This window comes from Drosophila sechellia, chromosome 2L, assembly GCF_004382195.2.
Source record: "Drosophila sechellia strain sech25 chromosome 2L, ASM438219v1, whole genome shotgun sequence".
In the NCBI taxonomy this organism is placed as follows: Eukaryota; Metazoa; Arthropoda; class Insecta; order Diptera; family Drosophilidae; genus Drosophila; species Drosophila sechellia.
The window spans coordinates 16,351,500-16,367,354 of NC_045949.1; the positions used below are offsets into that span (position 1 = coordinate 16,351,500).

General features: G+C 39.4%; 2 protein-coding genes across 2 annotated transcripts; one reads left to right on the top strand and one right to left on the bottom strand.

Annotated features, from left to right (window-relative positions):
• Positions 1–735: 735 nt before the first annotated feature.
• Positions 736–12,511, bottom strand: LOC6614409. Its single transcript, XM_032727287.1, has 2 exons — positions 12,088–12,511; positions 736–2,236 (listed from the first exon to the last, which is right to left on the bottom strand). The coding sequence occupies exon 2, from the start codon at positions 2,137–2,139 to the stop codon at positions 1,969–1,971; it is 171 nt and encodes a 56-aa protein (XP_032583178.1). The 5' UTR covers positions 2,140–2,236; positions 12,088–12,511; the 3' UTR covers positions 736–1,968.
• LOC6614410 (cytochrome c-1) lies at positions 12,217–15,855 on the top strand. The gene is made up of 2 exons (XM_002038807.2): positions 12,217–12,537; positions 15,195–15,855. The coding sequence occupies exon 2, from the start codon at positions 15,204–15,206 to the stop codon at positions 15,519–15,521; it is 318 nt and encodes a 105-aa protein (XP_002038843.1). The 5' UTR covers positions 12,217–12,537; positions 15,195–15,203; the 3' UTR covers positions 15,522–15,855.

Consider the following 15,855-nt stretch of genomic DNA (forward strand, 5'->3'; position numbering starts at 1 on the left):
CGGTGAAGTGTTTTATTTATTTATTTTGTAGTTTATAAGTAAAAGGTGAATTCTAATTAAAATGCAAAAATGCCAGGGAATAAAAGATCTAACTTTTTATGTACGTCCTAAGATACGACGACTCAGGAGAAGGACATTTCAGGAAGATTTTAAAAAAATGTATCAACAGTTTTTGAGATAATGGAATAACAGTGGGTCTAGCTATAAACCAGTCCATACATTAAAGAAAGAGCCCTTGAAATTACTTCCATATTGTGGTTGTTCGCAGAGCGTGTTCCGAATTGTCGTGCTTATAGGCTATGTAGGCCTAATTATGTAATAATCCTGGAGAAATGCATCAATGTATTGATGAATTTACAAGAATTAAAATATTTACGATCGAAAGACATTTTCACACAGCTTTCTTGCTTACATTATATTTTCATTTAAATCGCATTCCAAAGTAGTCGAAACACCCTGTACAATAAAATGTGCTGTTACCCGCTAAAACATGTCTTATGTTATCGAATGCCTATCGATTAAGCGTGTTATTTAAAATAGAAGCCGCGCTCATTTTTCAAACAGAAGTTCTTTTGAAAAAGTACAAACCTCTATGATGATAAAATAATATCATTCTTTTCTACTAAAAGAAAAAAATTACCCACAATGTAAAATTTATTGATAATCAACATAAATAACATTTTTACCCATGACTTGGGCTGTCCCAACCAACTTAGAAGAAAAATAAATGATATATTACATTGAACACTCAACAGCTTAAAGACTTTATTTATTGACCGATATCGATTTATTGCATTTTTATCAAGAAACATCTGCTGCAGTGATATTGCTATGTTCTAGTACAGTTTTCTGTTTGTATTGGCATTTACCGCTACTACCGTTATTACCGTTATGTTCAAGTTGCATGGTTGCATTTTGGCTTACTAACTAATTAATAAGTAAAATTGAATTTCGAAAATCTCTGATAACTGTATTTGTTCTTTGTTGTCGTAGTTATTTCATTGATTTATAGTACGTTCTGAGGTTTTACAGAAATAAAGATAATTGTTTCACTATTGTGTTTTTGCATTGCTAATGTATTAAAAACAATTGCTGTCGTTTGGCAACTTCTTTGGGTTAAATGCACTTCTCATATTGCTGGGCTTGGATAACTATTGTGAATTAGTGTTAATCTTTATTGGATAAGCGCATTTGCATAGACTCCGATTCGAGTTTGATGTGTAAATATATTCCTCTACATGTATACATGGTATTGTAATAGTTAGTACTGCATTTTTGTTCGCTTCTTTAGTTAATATATGTATTTATCTAGTTAATAGCCTTGCATAAACGATTCTCTTGATGTTCCTCCTACTCGTATGTATTTTCATTTTGTGACACGCAAAACAGTGTTGTAATTACAAAAATATATATACCTCGTGTTGTAGTCGGCTGTTCTCGAAACTTAATCACTAATAAACCCGAATAAACGCAATAAGTGGATTATGATTTAATATTTATTTGCTTGTAGTTTGCAATTTGTATGTGTCTTATCTTCTTTTTGACTTATTACAATACAAAAGGTACGAAAGGCGCGAGAAATTCCGTTGCAACGGAATTTACACTAAAAATTGACTTAATTGTGAAGAGCTAACTGAACGAAATGGTTTTCGATTTCCCAAAAAGGACAGTAAATTAAACATTGAACTCCCAGGGATTGATATTCCTAGCTTTTCAGCTTAAACTTAGCGTGGTATTTCACTTTACTCATTTTGTAATGCTTATTCTCTACATTGCTGGAAAAGTTAGGGTGACAATAGTTTGGTGTTTCTGTTGGTGTCTCATTATATATAGGAAAACTTGACTGAAAAGCGGCAACTAGTTCGAGTATCTGACATATGCATTTACATATCTTAAAATTTGTGGTTTTTTTTCACTTGGGAGGCGGAAAGGATATCGAGGGTATTTCGATCTTATGGACTAGCTCCGTTACTCGGCGCGGCAGAGCAGCGAGGCGAATCGGAATAGACGCATCCAGCTGAAGAGCTTCGATTCTATGAGATTCTCCTCCGCCGTCGAGGTGGTCATGGAGACCCGCGACGAATTGGAGGACTTGCTGCTCCGTTTCTGCTGCATAATCCTGGGCGAGCTCATCTTCATTATCGAGTAAGTCGTCTTGGCGGCTTCTGGATTGCACACGCCACAAAAGTGGACGTGGGCTACGGGTCACAAGCGTGGAACGAACGAAACGCACAGGCTGCAAGGGGAAATTGAAAAGAGGCATTAGTCAGCATCGAGTGCTATTCAAAGTGGCAAGTCAATGGCTCAAAGCCCTCAAGTATCATTCTCTCTGTGTCGAGTGGCAGCCGTGACATTTGAGCAGCCGTCAGCAAATCCCCCAAATCCCCAAATCCCGCAAATCTCCCGTGAAAAGCTGCTTGATGAGGGAATTGAAGAATGATTCTGTGAATACACATTCATAGCTGTTATTTCCATAACTACAAGTTATTTTCCCCATCATTCTGTTTATATAGCATTATGCATTCAACTGCAGCGCTCCGCTACTATTTGATTAATTTCGAATTAAGTTTATTTAACCCCAACAAATTAAACTTTTTCTGCTCCCCTTTTTCGTTATCGAAAACAATCATTTAAGCGGTACCCCACAGCCGAACTAGTTTTGTTTGGCAACACGGTGCGCAGCTCTGATCGAAATGCTCCATTGGGTGCACACACCCAGCCCAACAAGGCATTGGGTTCAGCCCACCCATCCAAGCCGATGACCTTGCCCATATTCACTGAAGTATACACACGGGTGGTATGCCCAAAAAGAGGCCCCAATCGAAACGTAGCATGCTCCAGTTTTTCCAGATCTGGCTGAAGCATTTCAATGACAAAGCGCAACGCTTCGTTACGGATAATGAAAGAAAAACATACAAATCTACGAAATCTGCTCTTTAGACACACAAGTCACACAATTGATGTCCGCTTTAATTGGACAAAATCCTGTTTTCATTTACCTGGCAGCAAAGATTACATAGAATTGAGGAAGAAGACAGATTGCGTGTGTTCCATGTCATTGACAATTATGCAATGCACAATCTATTCCACTCCTCCTCCCATATTTCCACCCACCGCCTTCTGGCAGCAAATTAATTTCAATTCCCCCGCTTTCCTATGGCGACAGTCGAAAAAAGTGCAGTCCGGTCGTAAAACATTTCCATATATCTGGCGGACAATAAAAAAAAAGCTACGACAGCAGCTTGTCGCGTCCACGCGACACATAAAAATATTGCTTTGTTTTTTCCGGTTTGTATTTCGGGGATCGCTTTTCCTTCTAGCTTCTTGCCAAATACTTTTTCACTTTGTGTGTGTTTTGTAAGCAATCTTGTCACCGCTCAAAATACGCCTGCGCATTTGCCTGGCTCATTATAATGCTTAGATCATGCAGATAGCCAGGCCAACGTAAGTACAGTGGGCAATGTGGGAGATATGGTGCTTAAATTCAATATTTAGCGTTTATAGAATGTATAAAATTAAGGGTAATGGCGAAAACTGTGACGCAGGATTACAAAATTTTCATATTGGTAACAAAAAAACATTTATCAAGTCTTTAAAGTTCAAAGAAGAAATTTTGTATTTATAGTAATTTGGAATAAAACAATTTAAAAGAAACTAGAGTTTTCTGAGTTCAATCATTTAAACTTCAATCTTTAATTACCACATTATCGAACTACTTCTGCCATCAAAATTCCACATCCTATAAATGACCATGGTGCCATTCAATAAATTTTAAAGAAAGTTTAAAATTAGTGCCGTTAACAGCATTTCGTATGATTTCGAATTCGGTGGGAGATACACATACATATTTGAGCTTATCTCAGTTCGCTTGAAATTTACAAATTTTCCACCGCATTTCCCCCCTTGCGCTCCATTTTCACCTCCTCCTCTGCACGGCTTTTCGTTTCTTTTGCGTCGCTTTGACATATAAACATTTCGGGAATGGGAAATATTTTCTGTTTTCATTTTAATCTGCGCAATACTACGAATGCAGCTGCTGTGGTGTCAGTTAGAGCGGGACGGGGCGAGAGATCGTGTTGGCGTGGGCGTCTTAAAGCTAACGGGGCAACACGAAACTCGCCCACATATGTATGATGCATATGTATGCATAATGCCTAACTCCCCACCCCCTCGACCGTACTCCTTCAATGCCTTTTGAAATTCCACAACTAAAAAATTACAAAAATTAAAAAAAAAATATTTGGCTCATTTTAAATCCATATCAAACAAGATATTGAAGTGAATTTAAGTTTTAGTATTTACACTTTTTGGTTCCCTTTCTTAGAAAATTGTAAGCTCTTTACGAGTCAACACTCATTTTCATAGGTTTTGTACTTGAGATATTCAATTTAACAGTTTTAAGCTAATTTGCCATATTATTTCCAGAATCTGCAGCCAAATGTATAGTTTCTCTTATTCATTCGATTGAACTTTTACCAATCGAATATCGCTCACCGAATATCTCCCCATCTCTCTTCCACATCGATGACAATTTCAAGGCAGTTGTTTTATTGGATCTGCTGGCACCGCGGGGCGTATGCGTGATGTTTTTATTGCCGTTAAATTAACCGAATGCCCAGGCGATTTGTGGATCGGGAGAAAGCGGAGAAATGGGTGCGAACATGCAATACTTTAGATTTGGATGTGGTATATCCACGAATATTTGTGACTTTCCTGCCTGCCCCTCGGGTCATGTATTTCAATATCCTGGGCGCCAGGCAAGCTCTTCTGAAATTTATGAGTGTCGAGTGTTGGAAATCGAATATCTTTGATGGCGACGCTGTCTTTTCGGTAATTTGTGGCCCATCATTGAGTTTCGACGAAGTTTTATCACCCACGCAGACGGTTTGACATATTTTAGGGCCTGTCATGGCCGAATAACAGCTAATAATACGGAGAGACTCTTGATAGATTTTTCCAGATTTTCCAACATGCTTCATTTCTTTATTCCAACACCTCCACTGACAATTTGTTTCCAGCTGTCTGACAAATATTTTCCATTTTCCTCCTAATTGGCTTCAATTCTATGTCGCCATGTGATGTGTGCGTTTTTTGTACTTTTTTCTATGTGCATAAATATAATTCACTTTGCTTGTCACCCCGGCTCACATTGACCCACTTGGCGCATGCTGTGCAATATTAGCAGCAAAACAACAGCAAAACAACAACTGACAGTTGCAGTTTGAGCCTGTGCCAAATTCAATTATCAATTTGTGCCTTTCATGCATTTTCCATTTCAACTCGTTTTTCCCTACAGTTGGCAGTGGGAAAGTCGGCGGATTTGGGAGTTGCCATTTGACGTTTGGCATTTGAAATTTGCAGGCAAGCGACAGCTGAACGTCTGAAATGACGTTGATAAGGCTAGTTAACCTAATTTTCTAAATTTGGGCAAACACGACTATTTTGGCATTTAAATGGACTGAGAAATGGTAGAAGAGAGTTGCAAAGGGTTATATAAGCAACCCAAAACTCGTTGGAATCAGTGCAAGAACTAGAAATGGTCATTTCTAAACAATGTTGAGTTTAAAGCTATGTGGATAATATCCAACAGTTTTCCCACTTAGCCCATTAGAACCTCGTATCTGACCCATTTACCCCACTTGTGGCTATTAGAATCGTGTACATCTGGCATTTACCTGATAATTTCTAGATAGTTGCTCCGTATGGCAACTGCCCCTACTTTTACCACTTTTCCCACTTGTTTCATTGTTCTACTATCGTCATCACTATTGCAGCCACAGCCACTGTCGCCTGTCGCTATCTGCTGTCTTGTCACTCACTTGTTGTCTCTGGCGGTTTCAATTGCATTCCAAATGGGCGTTTGCGTGTCCCGTGGAGCCGGGAAATGTAACCGGGAGACTGGGACACTGGGAGCTCGACTTGGTGTTGTTATCAAGCGCGTGCCACTTCAGTGCCTCGCTGACTGACACAAGCACAGCTCGACCGCAGATTCCACAAACAAACAGCGACCCACTGCCCCGCCCATTCACCCATCCGCCCACTTTGACATCCGTCTTAATGAGGCTTCAATATCACTTGCCAAGTGCCACACAAGCTACACAGAGCGAAAAAGTTTGAAATATATTAATAATATATATAATTTTATAATCTTATTATCTCTTTATAATCTTAAAATTATCGTGGTCTTAGCATTGCTTTTGCCAATAGGGTCCATAATCTTTATATGATATGACACAAAAGAGAGAAAGATTTTTCTCACTGTAATTTTGGTTACTATGTGAGTATGCTACTATTGTAAAATAGAGACTGAGCGTAAATCGAGACACCGATAGTTAGGTCTATGATCTAGACTCCACATAGCTAGAGCGGCAGATCTTAGTAAATAGATAACGATATCTAATTGGGTCAGACCGTACTGTAATACGCATATTACGCTTGATTGTAAGCCGTTCGATTGATTCAATGAGCGTAAACAATAGATGGGCGAACCTTGAGACCTCCCCCCTTTATTTCTTTATTTTCTTTCAAACAGCATTACATGACAGAATCTTTAGCAGATCTGTAGGCAGCTTTTCTTTTGGGGTGCGCCATGATCTCACCAAACAGGCAACTAGAAACAACAAACAAATGACATCACATGGTCGGCAAGTCAAGTTGGGGACCCGTTCAACTTGAGTCGGCAATTAGATGGCAATATTGAAGAGATATATGTACGTATAAATCATAAATATTAACAGCGCACATACAAACACAATACCACCAAGCTGGGCGATAATGGGAGTTCAAAGAGCCAAAGATACACACTAGAGAAGATGGGAAAAACCTGAATAAATATTTATAAGAATGCTAATTCCCCGATTGCAGTGGCTGGCCCAGAAGAGCAGTCAAGCAAGAGGGCTGCCCCTTTTTTTTTGGGAAGGGGAAAAACCGCAAAAAGGCGGCAAGTGCCCTACGTTTTTCCATCCCACTTTTACCCCGAACTATCCATGCTCTCCATGCAACTGCGACATTGTAACAGTCTAGTTAACTTGCAACTTACAAGCGAATGTATCTAACTACAAGTTACTTTACAAAGGCCCCATCTCTGCGGGCTATTCCAGCCACTACGACTGTCCCTCATCTCTTTTCACCTCCTGTGCTGTGTTGACTGACTTTCGAAACGTGTTGTCATGTAAATTAACCGAAAAATAAAAGAAGAAGAGGGAAAACTGCCATGTTGCGGGCTAGCCGAGGAATACGAGCTACATGCAGCTATGCTGCAAGTATCTTTCAGATACACAGAACAAACACACACGGGGAACATCGGTAGTGGGAGGCGATGGCCCCTCAGCCTGAGAAAGACAAATACAAATATAATTGACAATGGAGAACAGCTGGAATGAGTTGCAAACATCACAGACAATGCCGTTTAAATGGAAAATTGTTAGACGTCACAGGCCAGCAAGAGCTACAACCTAAACAGTCAGGCGACCAGTTGTCAGCTGTTCGGGGAAAACTTTACGCTGCACCGCACAAAATCCCAAACAATGGCCAACAATTAGGTTGGCCCTTAAGTCAAGTTCCTTTAGGGAGCTTCGAAATCGTTTAAAGTGCCTAAGTTGGAGGAAAACAATTCCCAAAGGCTTGTGGTAAGCACAGAATTTCGAATGGGTACATCCTAAGGAATCCGAACAGAAGATTCAGGCTTATAAAAAATATTATCTAATTGTAAAATACAAATTCTAGCACATGGCAATTTGTAAACCAAGCACCTATTGCGAAATCACGCCTTTATATTTTGTAGTATTTCACACATTTGACTAAAGGAACCACATTCCACAGACAAAACAGATAAATACATTTTCAAACAAACAATTACGCGGAGTGCAGGGAGCCAAGGGGTGCCAATGTGCAATATCCCGATGGCCATAATGGCCACTATGGCCGCCGTCCATTTCCTGTTCTTTTGGCACGACTATTACGCATACGCCACGTAGCCAATACAAATGCAAATATTATAACATTATTGCGCACGAAATGCCAACGTAAACAATAATAAACACAGAGACCCAGACGAAGACGAAGGAAAAGCCAATAAACAATAAGCCAAATGTGGCCACCCAAAAATAAAGTTAAAGAAAGACAAGAAAGAGACTGGCTGTCCGAAGTTCAAAGTTGGCCAAAAGAAATTGCGCGGTCAGCTTGGCCAGTCGCTCATTAGCTGAAGCCCAAAGTCCCATTGGGGCCAGCTCGTTAACTGGGCTTAGGGGAAAATCGGTGGCGGAGTTGGATCTGAAGCATGGTTTTATGGCCCAGCTAACCGCATGCATAATGATGGGAAAATCTTTATGCCCGCGCCTGATAAGAAATGCGACTCACACATAGATGCCACATAGATGGGGAAATGCACAGATAAGCAGGGCGAGATCGCTTCACTGATGGTGACATTATTTTATGGCTCGTTAAATGGCTTTAAATAAATTAATGAACTAACGAAAAAACAACGGAAAATGTCCCAATAAAATTCAAATGAAGGCAACGAAAATTGAATAAATACAAAACAAATAAACTCGGAATGAGCTGAAATTAAAGTTGAATTGAAGGGCAAGCAAAGTGCTTAGGAATTCAAATAATTGGGAATTGCCTTAGGCAATTAGTAAATTCATTTCAGCCATTAAGGGCCAAAAAGTATTTTTAATTTAATTAAACGTTCACTTAAGCAGTTTTCTGTAAATATACATAGCAAAAATTGATTGCGAAAGCGAAAGATTTATGACTAAAGATGTAAACAATGCAAATCAATTAAATTACCATCTCATACTTTTTGATAAATATTAGTATTAAATGTATCCTTATTCGAATTGCAAATATAACGAAGTCATATACAGAAAATTCCAAAGTTTGAGCTGCCAGAAATTTCCAATCAAGTCAAAGACCACACAACATCTTCAGAAGTTTTCCAAACCTACACTGTCCTACTTTTCGTTGACTTTAGAACATTCTGTGCTGACCGAAGCAATTGGGTTTGGAATGAGTTTTTTGCCCTACGTGGGGGGGTTTTCCCACTCAAGTACTTTCAATCGTGGTCAATGCACAATTCAGACCACTTATTCGTGGGGCCACAAAGTAAAGAAAGATGACGCTGTGAAAATATTGAGGACCCCACACATTCACTATGCGGGGGGAAAGGGTCATTCATTCGGTTTGGTTTGACACCGCTTTTTGCATATGGGATCAACCTTCTGGTGACCTTTGCGCTGCAAGCTCAAGCATCAGGCCATTGATTTTCGATTATATCTAATTGGCATGACCGACGGCCACGCCCACTTCCGCCCATCCTGTCTGTCCGCATTTTCCTGTCAAGCTTGAGTTCCTCATTTCGACTGGACATTTTCAATTTCCCTCTGACACGCTGTGGAATTTTCAGCAAGTCCTTGCCTTGTATTTGTAAATCGTTGTAAATAATTTATGCAATTCATCGTTGTCGGCTTACTGTTTTTTTTTGGTGTCGAAATTGTTTTTAAGCTTATTGTAAGCCCCAGACTGATGACTTCCCATTAATTTACAGCTAATTTCAATCAGTCAAACGCAATGGCGAAAATTCATTCTAACCATACTCATCATTCGTAAACCAACTGAGAACTTTTATCGGAGTTTGAGTGACAAGGCTAATTTCGTTTTTTTGGCCCATTTCCGCTTTTGGGTAATTGAATTTTCGTAGATAAAACTGGGAAATTAACAATAAAATTGCTTAATTGGAATTGGCCTAAATAGGTTAGCGAAAGCCGTTTATTTGGATTTATTATATCCGGAGATTCGCTGTAATCACCAAACATTTAGGCAGTTGGTTTTAAATCACAGATTTTTTTGTAGTTCTGGTTTTGGTAAAAAAAAACGTGAATAAATTTACGAAATATTTATAAATGCAAACATTTTTCTATTCCAAAATACATCGTTATTCATCCGCCAAATTTTAAATGTGGAACAAACAAGTCTTCAAGCAAACAAGCGCTAAAAATAGTTTTCACCATTTAGAATTTCATAGAAAGTCTGGGTCGTTTATCAACAATTTCCACAATTACTCAGAATAAGCCAAACAAAACGAGATACATTTTTATTTCAACATATTTAAAACACTTTTTCCGCATGAATATTTATAATTTTCAGAGAGAGCAGGTCAGAAATTTGTTGATGTGACTAATGGCACTTGTACATATGTATCGTTAATACAAAGAACACTTAGGGGGAAGTCGAAAAAGTAGTTTGGTAGTTATGACTTGGCTTATCTGGCAAACACTTCAAGTGCGCCCCAATTTACTGTCCCTTAAGGGGAAAACTCATGTACGTTTCTAATCTGGTTTTCCTCCATTCGCTTTATTATTTTCTAGCGCAAATATTGATTTCCTTTTTGTGTGCTGGCTTTCCCAAGTTTCCGAGTGTTATAAATGCAATACAAGCGACCCAAAGTTTGATAAGTTTTTCGGGATTTCGTGCCCCATATGTTGCTTATAGTTTAGGTCGAGGGACACCAAGTGCACTTAACGATAGATAAGAAATGAACGAGCATCAGAGCTGACCTACATGGAGAATCGGATAGCTGATATGGTGTATATGGTTTATGTACTCGTTATACATATGTACATATGTATGTGTTGTGTGTTGCCAAGTGTTCGATTGGTGGGGCATTAAAGCTGGCTCATTACACTCAATGGCTTCGAGTGCTTCGCACGATGAATATTAATCATTAAGTTTTATGTCTCTGCCAGCAGGACAAAGCAAATTAATTAAATTATAGCAATTCCTGTTACACTTATGCTGTAATTGCTGTTGGGGCACCAACACCATGTGAACTAGCTGCAGCTCATAACGAAAGGCATACGGCTCATTGGCCTATATAAAATGCCAGTGCCATGCCAAGGCATAAACAAAAGGCAGAAATGATTAATAAACTGAAGCCAAAAAGGGGGCGGCACATCAGCTCCGCTGGTGTGTGGAATACAGATGATGTGACATAATTGAAAAACCGGAGGTGGGGCCGAGGAAGCCTTTGAGAACTTTTTGTGTGAACTTATTCGTGGAGTAGTGTAGTGCACGGCTCAAAAGTAATCAACTGCCAACAGAAAAGGGAATGAACCAATTCTTTATGACTTCCAAACAGAAAAATAAAAGATTATGCGGTTCAGTTCGCAAGAGATCCGCTTTCAAAGTTCCCAGGAAAGGCTATGTTCAACCATCGGAATGAAAAACTTTGGCCAACTTTTACTTTAAAAGAACTGGCCAATGCTGTTGAAGTTCAATCGAGAAGGTAATTTCCTTTGAATAAACTTTTTAAAAGTAAAACAAAATACAAAGGTTTTAGGAAAAAGTTTCTCGTATAACTCTTAAAACTTTAAAAAATATACTAAAATAAATACACCATAATATCTTTCATATTAATTAATTTGGAAAGCACTTGATAGACAAGTAGAAAATAAACCATGTGGTTTTTATCAAAAGTTTTTAATTTTGATTAACCAATTAGAATTGATTAACTAAACAAACTAGGAATTGGCCGATTTGGCTTTCTAAAATATTATTATGTGTGTTTTAATTATAGATATTTACCCATGTGAAATCACAATTCAATGGTTAATTTAAATTTTCATTAAATAAGTAAAGCAAAAGATTATCCTTTCAATCCCATTCCCTTTATATGCGGATGTCCTTCGCCGATAAAAAAGGCGAGAGCCTTATAGGATAATCTGGTTTTTTGGCAGGAACTACATATATAAGTCGCAAAGCTCTCGCTCATATCGGAATTTATAAAGGAAATGTAAAAGAATTTAGGGTGGAAATAGAAGTGTGGGCAGGCCATAAAACCAAATGAAAAACGAGTTGGGGCTTACGTTGGAAAGGAAACGCTAATAAAAAACAACAACGTTTAGGCGTGATTACGTAAAATGCGTAAAAGAAAAGAAAGAGAGAGCAAATCGACGATGAGAAAGAGAGACTCGCAGGAACCACTTGACGCATCTCAAGGACACGTGCAGCCTTTGCAAGGACACACGCAGCATAAAAGAGTGGCGCATTACACAACACTGGGCGGCGTTAGCACTCCCACCAACTTACCGTAATATGCAAGTTGGCAGCTCCTTTCTGGTGGCTGCCCTGTAGCTTTCTTGCCTTTTTTTTTTGATTCAGCTAGGTAGGCCCTGACCGAAACGCTCTAGAAATTTCAGTAGTGGTAGAGGCCAGAACACAGATAACTTTCGAAGGTTACAAGCAGCAAACAAATTTTCCGTTCTCGCCGAGTCTTGTTGTTTTAGGGATATTTTCCAACTCGAAAACTGGTGCGTTTCAGTTCCTTTACAGACGCAAGACGCGTAATATTCGATCGGTGTAACGGTGAACAGAATCGACAGCGGGAAAACCGAACGCGGCGAACTCAGCTGATTGAATGAAAACGCCAAGCTGAGCACAGCCACAATTGCCATTGCCCCAACCAGCGCTCATTGAGAGAGAGATCCAACGAGAGAGCGAGCAACAAGCAACTGCAGAGCGAGAAGAACTGTCCGTCGGGTAAGCTTGTTGCGTTGTTGCTGCCCCATACACAGCAGAAAAACTTAGTGCACTTAATTTAAATTATTAATTTAATTTATTTAGCTACATATTACATTGATAAACGTCCTTTTTCTTTTCCTAATAAATATAGAAATACCTCTGGCCATTACTAGTTCTGAAATTACTTTATTTTATATGAAGCTAAGAATACAGTCATATTACTTTATTAAACTAAATAAGCAGCTTATATATCTAATTACTCATAAATTGTTGCAAATAATTGGCATTCTCCTTCTTTTTCTCTCACTGTGATATGCATGATGCAGCGCCGTCAGCAGTGCAGTCAGAGCAAAGAACAGGTATAAAATGTCTAAAAAGAAGCATTTTTAGTAATTTTTCATTCACACATTTCCAACTTTGCTCTCACGCGCAGCGCTGCAGCTCTCTCGCGCGTTCTCCGTGTCATTTATGTTGGAGCTGCTCTCTTTCTAGTCTCTCTGCCCCAATCTATGGCCTCTCTCTCACGCTCAGCATAAAATGCAAAGCCAACTAGCGGTGTTGTTGTTGTAGTTGGGGGGTTATGTAACTTTCGGGCATCCGCGAGCACAGAAAGCTGAAAGCGTTGAAGGGCAGTCAGCGACCTCGTTCTAGAAAAGAAGCCATCTCTTCAGCCCCTCCACGCACCGCCCCTCAAAAGAAAGCCCCCAAAGAAGAGGAAGCAACAGCAGTGAAAAGCGCGTAGTATAAACACTTGCTGTAACATAAACAGTGGTACTTGCTTAACTAAAGCAACCATGCTTGCACATATAACTAATTATCTCTATGAAAACTAATTTAATTTCCCATTACCAAGAATGCATTTGCTACCATTATCTTTAATGTAAAGTTTTGACAATATGCGCTTTTCCTTAAATATCCATATTAAACACCCTAATATATCATAAAACCTTTTCTTTAATCAAAATATTTCACATAATGTCATAGAAGTATTACTGTGCAATGATAAAGAAAGGGGAGCAGAAAGAAATGTAGGTTTTATGCCATGCAGGGCAAGCAAACCAGAAATGTCTGCTTTTTAGGTTGGGGGGAGGTGGTTCTTTATGGGTATAGCTTTCGAGGGGGTGTGGCCTGGCGGGAATTCCAAAGTCATGCCAAATTGCGCAACAGCCAAAGCGTTGTTCTTGGTAACCCGCTGACCGAGGATATTGACGTAGAAGTGGGTATGGAGTGGCAAAAGCTTGAAGGAACTGGTATTAAATTATATTTTTCAGATCGACTCAGATCGGCTGGGCCAGAACCGTATTCCTCCTACATAATTTCCGGAAGTGGCGGGTAGAGCTGCATAAAACATTTTTCCCTTCCTCATTACATTTGAGCAGATGCCGCAATATGCTTTTTATTTTTGCATAACAATTTCCGCACCTTACAGCCAATTCAATATCCGCATATCCTTTAGCTCGCAGACTCCTTTGTGCCTGTTTTCAGCACTCTTTTTAAACCCCATTTGTCCAGGACCAACCTCTCACCTTTTTATGGACTTCCGCAGCAATAGATCTAGTAAACAATATAGCCTCCCCCCACTCTCTTTCCGCATTCTATCTCTTTCCTTCTATCCCATATTTGGCCGAGCCAGTTCAGCCCGTTCAAGCGTAATTTAATTTCTTGCACCATTTATTTATAGTGGTCCGGCAAAGGAACTCGAGCCAACAGGCAGGATAGTTTTGCCTGCGGGTAAATTATGGTTCCATTGCCAATTAGGTTAGGTCACAACCAGGATGTCCCATTGGGGATATATGTATGTAGATGGATGCAGAGCGAGAACACCTAATACCAGTGAAGGGCCGCCAGGAAAATGTCATTGTTTGGATTTAGAATGTGACATTTACTAGAATATGAATGAATGTAAATACATAAGTTCCTCATTTAATATGTATGTATTAATTTAAAAATATATATCATTCTGTTAAAAATATCATAGTGCACTTTTGTAAATCCAAAGCAAATTACAATTTAAGATTATTAGTTGATAATATTTTTAAATTGCAGGTGAATATCATCCCTGTAAGACCGTTACATGCGCCCTGGATCCCTGTCTCGTTCCCGTTATTCATTTCCCTCTGTTTTGTTTTTTTTTTTAGTTTTGTTATGCGGTGGCATCTGTTTTTGCCACAGGAAAAGGGTAAGGCAGGGGGCGGAAGCGGAGAGTGCGTAAAATGCGTTTTAATTGAAAGGAAATGTTCAAAGCACATGTGCATCTGCTAGTCAACGAATTGGTAGGGAAAGGGGGTGGCAGGCCGAATGTGTCTGCTAATTGAATTACCTTTCGGTTGCTTTCCCATTAGAAGTGCCGCCAAGTTCTCGAGCTGCTTGTTTGCTTTTCATTTAATACCCATTTTGATTTAATTTTCGTTTTTCCTATTTTTCTGACCCAATTTTGTTTTGCTTTTGTGCATTAGCAGCTGTCTCTGTCTATCGCTGTGCAGCCAGGAGAGTGACCAAGAGAAGCGCTCTCGCTCTCTCTCAGTTGGCCAGGACTTGCACTTTTCAAACGTTTCTTTAGGACACTGAAACAAATTGAATCTTTTTTGAATTAAATTTTCTATTAAAATTTTAGTTTTACACTTTTTGTATAAAGACTAAATCATCAATATCCTTCTTTCCTATTCGACTTTCAGGCTTCCAAGATGGGTTCTGGTGATGCAGAGAACGGCAAGAAAATCTTTGTGCAGAAGTGCGCCCAGTGCCACACCTACGAAGTGGGCGGTAAACACAAAGTGGGCCCAAATCTTGGCGGGGTCGTGGGTCGCAAGTGTGGCACAGCAGCGGGATACAAGTATACCGATGCCAATATAAAGAAGGGCGTTACCTGGACAGAGGGGAATTTGGACGAGTACCTCAAGGACCCGAAGAAATACATTCCCGGAACAAAGATGGTGTTCGCAGGTCTCAAAAAGGCTGAGGAGCGGGCCGATTTGATTGCCTTCCTCAAGTCAAACAAGTAGAATTGCCTGCGAAACAACAAGATCGGCACCATGCTATCCGGAAAACTGCGCTTAAAGACTACACCAAACATATTCAAAAGATGCCGTATTCACTTGGATTTCTAAACTTTTATTGGGAATGGCCGAGCTCAAATACATTTCAAAAAGGTTTACTTTCACTTTAGCCAATTAAAGTTGATAAGCCAAAAACCCTCTTTTTAATTCAAATTGTGCGCGACGTGGGTGGAAAATTGTGTTGTACCAATCAGCTTTAGTCACATATGGTTATATGGTCCTACTAGAAAAGGTAATAAATTGCAGGTTCTTGTTAAATAATGAACATTTTTAGGGGTTT